This window comes from Arachis duranensis, chromosome 1 (assembly GCF_000817695.3).
Source record: "Arachis duranensis cultivar V14167 chromosome 1, aradu.V14167.gnm2.J7QH, whole genome shotgun sequence".
In the NCBI taxonomy this organism is placed as follows: domain Eukaryota; kingdom Viridiplantae; phylum Streptophyta; class Magnoliopsida; order Fabales; family Fabaceae; genus Arachis; species Arachis duranensis.
The window spans coordinates 100,136,222-100,143,028 of NC_029772.3; the positions used below are offsets into that span (position 1 = coordinate 100,136,222).

Below are 6,807 nucleotides of genomic sequence, written 5' to 3' on the forward strand. Positions count from 1 at the left end.
ATGTATTTTTTATCAATTTAATTTTTTTTAAAATAATTGACAAATTTATGCGGTGTTAAAAACATAATTATTTATGTACTAACTTCTTAGCTTGCATCAGTTTAAGTTTAGAACAAATAATCGTATGAAACCAGAGATATAACTTTAAAATTATGAATTTTTTTAACTAAAGATAGAAAGATTCGAATTTAGAATTTCTTAGATGAGTATAAGGAGATTATGTCATTTGAACTATAATTTATTGTCAAATACGATATTGTTGATATCTCTATAGTTTTCTACTTAATGATATACGATTTTGGGATAAAGAATAAAGCCATATAATTCATATATATACAAGTGCTTATATTTGATATCTCATTAAAGAAAAATAAGTTGCTTAGCTTGTTTGAAATTTGGACCGCTAGGAAGTAGCAAGCTATAATACCTTAACTAACGTTGATACAATATGTTGTGATGTAAACACATCGTATGGCATAGAAAAAGATGGATGATGATGAGAAAGAAGAAAAGATTAAAGAAGGGGAGTATAATGGAATAGGGGTTGGGAATTGAAAGAAAGAAAGAAAGAAAGGACAAGAACTCCAGCGACTGCGCAACCAAGTCAAGCACAAACATTTATTGTTGAGAAGGTTACTGTAGAACCCAAGGATTTAGGTGAGTATCTTTAATTCATCACTCTCTATACCTTTTAGTTCGCCGACACTCTTTGCTGTGGCATGCCCCTCTTTCCCGGATTTAATTAATTTCAATTATTATTATATTTTTATTTATTTATTTATATTCTCTCTATCTATCTCCCTCTATATTTATCTTTGGCAACTCTGCACCTTTTGTACTTGTACTTGTAATCTCACAGTTCCAAAAAGATACTCTCTCTCTCTCTCTCTCACATCATCCCCAACGTTGTTAGTGATGGTGCAATCAAGGAAGTTCAGAGGTGTCAGGCAGCGTCATTGGGGTTCTTGGGTTTCCGAGATTCGTCACCCACTCTTGTAAGTTCTTATTAAATTCTCTCCCTTTTAGAACCACCTCAATTATTCATTACTCTTATTGTGTTGTAGGAAGAGGAGGGTGTGGTTAGGGACATTTGAAACTGCGGAAGAAGCCGCAAGAGCCTATGATCAAGCTGCAATTTTGATGAGTGGCCGGAATGCCAAGACCAATTTCCCCATCATACACACACCGGACGGTGATCCAAAGGTTGTCAGCTCCACCGAGGAATCGGCGGCGCATTCTTCCTCCGCCTCCAATAAGGATCTAGAGGAGATTCTACACGCCAAGCTTCGAAAATGCGGTAAAGTTCCTTCACCTTCCATGACATGCTTGAGGCTCGACACGGAGAATTCACACATTGGTGTGTGGCAGAAGCGCGCTGGCCAGCGTTCTGATTCCAATTGGGTCATGAGGGTTCAGCTCGGTGCTGGAAACAACAAAACTAGTGGTGTTGCCATGAATTCCATGGTTGCTTCTTCTTCTTCGTCTTCGTCTTCGTCTTCTTCTTGTGATCTTCTTCAGTCTCCGTCATCAACCGTATCCGGTGGTGATCTGGTTAGGGGAGAGATGGATGAGGAGGAGAGAATCGCATTGCAGATGATTGAAGAGCTTCTCAACAGAAATTGTCCAAGTCCATCGTCCTTCAACAACAACAACTTGGATGAAACGGGTGTTCACCATGACCATAATAATAATGCTACCTTCTTTCTTTGATAATTTTCAAAAATGTTTATAACCATTTATTTTTTTATTTATAATACTTTTAAGTTATAAAGAAAAATAAATGGTTATAAATAACCGAAGATGACAACCAAAAAATTGTTCCTAGTAACATAAGTATTTTTTTTTCTAGAATTATGGTATTCACGTGCTGATGTCACATCGATCTTCGCAAAAGTTCATTTGCTGGGAGGGAAAGCTTTTTATTAGTTGGGTGGTTTTATATCCTATCATTGTATGTTTATGATTAATGCTATTTAGGGGTAAGAAATTGTATAAGAATGGAAATTCATAAATAGAGAAAGGCATATAGATATATATTACAAAATCTTTCTCTCTTTTTGTGAATATCGGGATTTGAAGGGGAATGAAATAAGGGGGCATGCATATTGTATATGAATATTATATATTATTGTATGTGACTAGTTCCACAGAAAATACTAGTGCTGGTATTATTATTGTTTGATAAGATTTCTGGATTAATTTTCGTTCCTTATTCAAAGTAATGCATTGGATTATGATAAGTATTATGAACATTTCTATATATTGTTCTTTGCTTTCACGAGCGAGGGGGCTACATCAGGAGTCCTTATTATTCAGAACAACATGTGTGTTCGTGAAAGACTGAAAGCTATGGATGTTGAAATATGTATATATTGTCTCGTTATAATTAACGTCATTTTCCCTGTTCCGTATATCATTCTTTGTCTGATTAACCTACTAACCTAGTATATAAAACTATGACGTCGAGTATTTTGTTGTTCATTATTAATCTGCAACTAATTAAACAAACCTTTCTTTTTCATAATAAACTATTCTTTGTACAAACACCAAAAGAAAATTATTCTTTTTATATACAGTTCAATCTATGGATATAATGTTTTATTTTAATTTGCTTAAATTGAAAACCCCTATTTTTAATAATATCACGCTTCACATGATTTTTTTTTACGGTATTTTATATGAATTTTAAAAAAATATTATTATCAAAATAAAATGGTATTATCATTTTTTGTTAAATTTTATTTATTGATTCTTTTTTAATAAAGATAATCTATATTGATAGAGAAATAAAATAATATTTAATTCCTTTTTGACAAAGATAATTCGTTGATAGAAAAATGAAATTGTTCTATATTAGACCCAAGTCCATAAAATCAAGGACATAATTAACGTTGATTCCATATAATTCATTCAAAATAGAATCACCTTTGTAGACAAAATCATGAAAAATGTATAATAAATGTTATGTAACGTCTTAACGTCTAAATGGCTAACCAATATATATTGATTGATGGTAAAAACCTAATTAAATAGAGCAAACTGTTAGTTGTAGAACTAACAACATAAGAAAAAGCTAAAAAAGACTATAAGGGTATGCTTTTCCTTTCAAATATCCTTTCACTCTGTTTAATCTATTACTAGTGTCATTGCAGATACAAACTCACGTTTACGAATGTGCGTGGTCACGAGGTCTCGAGTTCTTTTAAAGGTACGGACAACTTTTTTTTATCAGAAATACAGAGATGATCACTTGGGTCCAGTAGTGGAACTTAGTTCAGACAAAGGGGCCATGGCCTCTTCAAACTTTTTATAAAAAAATTAGTAATACTTTTTTTTTAAAAGATAAAAAATAGTTCAATTGGTTTACATATTTTATTATGACTTAAAGTACTCAATAAATTCAATAAGCAACACTCTCTCTAATATTTGTCCTTCTAACTTCTTCTTTACATATTCTATAGGATATATATTCTAATTTTTATATAAAATAATAATAAAAAATCAAAAAATTGATACATTTTTTAAGAAGAAGGCTAATATTTAAAAAGGAGAACATATAACTTTTACAATATCAACACCTATAGATAGTTCTTCTACTTTAATGAATCACGAAAAAAGTGAGATACAATCTTCAAAAGTTTAAAAGTTACATATGATGAGTTTGACCTTAATTTTTTGGAATGAGACCTTGAAAACGGCTTTAAATTTGACAATATCATCCAAATCAGAGAGATAAAATTAGACGAATTTATCTTAAATGAGATTCATATCAAAAGCTTTTTGACAATTATTTTCTATCATGCCCCCCAAAAATTTGTTTCAAGTTCCGCTACTGCTTGGGTCAATATATAACACTAATTAAATAGAGTGAAATTCTCCAACAAATTGAAACAAACAAAACTACCGATACATTGATTCTTAATTTTTGAGAGAAGAACGTTACTAACCGAGAATCAGTTCCACCAAAAGTAGCCGTGTCCTGATCAATAAATCATGATCGGGAGTAGATTCGAAAGCTAAGTCATTTCTTAGTACATCAATTTTATTTTATTACATTTAAAAAAAATAAAGTTGAATTAGAATTGGAAGTGATTTGGGTTGATTTGATTTTTTGTTCTTTATTAAATATTTTAAATAATGTAAAAGAGTTAAGTAACTTCATATTTACTTTCCAAAAAAAGAAAACTTCAGATTTTACGAAATTTCATGAATCATTAGATTTCTGTGTAAAACTACTGCAGTTATAAAATTGAGGTATTTAATCAAGCTTGTACTAATGTTTACATAAGGCTCCAGATATAAGAACCATTAAAAATTTGATTAATTGATTAAGCTATTTTATGTAGTGCTTTATATGTATTTTATTGGTATATCAGTGGCATGTAGTAAGAGTTGAAATATATAAAAGAGTGTTGTAGTTATTAGTCATGAATTTTGTATTTCAATCTTGTTATAGCTCTTTGCGATGACATTGTCAAACGAGATAGATTAAATCATTAAATATATTTTTATTTTGCTCTCTTCAATAAGTCGAATTATAACAAAAGATCTAAAGAAAGGTACACTCTTATTTACAACTTAAGTAGAGAAAAAAAAGGGAATAAAAAGTAGAAATAATGAAATAATGAATGCAACCCAATAATCTGGTTAGAAATCATTAATACATATGCAATTTGATTTTGAGGCATATATTATCCTAAAATCAAATCAGTCTTCATTTTCACCATTTGGAACTTTACCCAAATTGAGCCCGCAGGTACGAGACATTAAAATTGCCATTCTTCTTGCCTTCGATAAATTTGTCCCCATGAATAAAGATCAGACACCTATGGTACTTATTAGGTTATAATTAAATTAGTTACATGTAAAAGTATCATATGGATTAACGAATGGTCTACGTTATTTTGGAAAAGAGAAAGACAGGGACTGAGTATATTATAAGCAACTCATCTAATTCCTCTGTAATTTTCAATTTTTCTTTTAAAAAATTAACATAAAAATTGTCCTAATTTCAATTTCACTTTCATTCGCAGCACAAAATCACAAATCCTAATTTTTATCTGTCAATAATCAACACTGTGCCTCCCTCCCCCCAACGTCCCACGTTATCGCGGTTTCATCGTGGCGTTTCCACCGCGCCGCCACGGCACCAACTAGAGTTTTTGCACTCTCATCGCCGTTGCATACCGCCGCAAGCTCCATTCACGCTGCACGCCTCACGACGCAAGCAACACGCCATAGCACCACCACTTCATCGTTGCACCACTGCTTCATCGTCCAGGGATCAGTGGCCTCTCCTAAGCTCCGTCATGAAACCCGCCACCCCCACGATGTTCACGAGCGCACGCCCATGCCCGCGTGTTCGTGTCCTCCCTCACGTCACACCCTCCGTTATTGTCGGTCTTTTGCCCCCACCGCTGTTCACAAACTCACGCTAGCGCTCCCGCCCTCACGTCTTCTTCGAATCACCGTCTTCTATTGCGTCGCACCCTCTGCCACCGCCAGTTCTTCTTCTTCTTTCGATGTGATTTGGATTTTTTTATGTAATTTAGATATTTTTCATGTAATTTGGATATTTTTTGTATAATTTGAATTTTTTGTATATTGTGGATTTTTTATCCATATAAAGTGGATTTTTTTAATATAATTTGGATGCGTTTCGACATAATTTGAATAATTTTTTGATATATTGTGGATGTTTTTTTGTTCCATAACCAATTGAAAATAAATTCTTTTCCAATGTGATTTGGATTTTTTTCGATATAATTTAGATTTTTTTGGTGCATTGTGGATTTTTTTCCTTCATGGGTGGGGTGTAGTCCAAATAGGAGTTGGCTGAAATTGGCTGCGCTCCTTGTTGGTTACCTAGTCAGGTAAACTAAACAGATGTCATAATTATAAACGCCTAGTAGTAAATAGTAATGTATACACAAACCTTTACATCACTACAAGAAAAAAGTCTTGTCACCACGCTTATGAGAGTGATGATTGATTAGTGATTTGGCCACGTTTTAGATGTTGATTACTAATTTGGCCACGTTTTAGATGTCACACTTACCAAAGCGGGACTATAGAGAGAAACAGGCACGCTTTTGAAGCGTAGCTAGTTTATTTTACTACGGCCACGTTTTTGAAGCGTGTCTATATCCTCTAATTATTTGAGCATCCCAAAAAAATATTGCAACAAAGTTCCCATTAAAAATTTATATTTTTCCCTAATTTTTTCTCCAATACACTTTTAATTCTTTTTCACTAAGGAAAATCCTGAAAAAACCTAATAGAAAAATACCCACAACACATCATTCATTTAATGGAGAAGAAACCTTTCTCGCAATCCTCTCATGCAACCATCCATCGGTGCTATCTCCGTCGGCGCACTTTCCATCAGTGTTCACTCTCATTTGCAAGGCCTCCTTCGGCGCTCACTCTCTCTCGCTCCTCCCTTAACAACCCATAACCTGTCACTGCTTCTCCCTCAATCGTCACTCCTCCCTCTAAAGCTCCTCCCTCATTTGTCTCTCGTAACCTATATTAGCGCTCAATCCTCACTATAACACAAGAAGGCACTCCTTTTTTTTCTTTATTTCTCTGTTTCAATGTATGCAAGTTTGTTTGTTGTGTTACAATCTGGTTCTCAAAATTTTGCAAAAATCGATATACTAAAATTAATTAGTCCATGAAATTGCAACATTGCTATTAAGAGATAATCTATTTAACCAAATAAACATGTGAGGTCATTCATCTTTATCAGTTTCAAGCATTGAGACATAATTTAGGGTCCTGTCTTTTCTTAGTGTAACTAACAAA

General features: G+C 33.2%; 1 protein-coding gene across 2 annotated transcripts; it reads left to right on the plus strand.

Annotated features, from left to right (window-relative positions):
- Positions 1 to 388: 388 nt before the first annotated feature.
- LOC107472039 (ethylene-responsive transcription factor WIN1-like) lies at positions 389 to 2,017 on the plus strand. Of its 2 annotated transcripts, none has more exons than XM_021127664.2 (3): positions 389 to 657; positions 860 to 995; positions 1,065 to 2,017. In XM_021127664.2, exons 2-3 carry the CDS (start codon positions 916 to 918, stop codon positions 1,708 to 1,710), a joined length of 726 nt encoding a protein of 241 aa, XP_020983323.1. In that variant the 5' UTR covers positions 389 to 657; positions 860 to 915; the 3' UTR covers positions 1,711 to 2,017. The 2 variants fall into 2 exon arrangements, with proteins under 2 accessions (XP_020983323.1, XP_015947101.1); XM_016091615.3 differs by having other exon boundaries at positions 914 to 995.
- Positions 2,018 to 6,807: the final 4,790 nt, after the last annotated feature.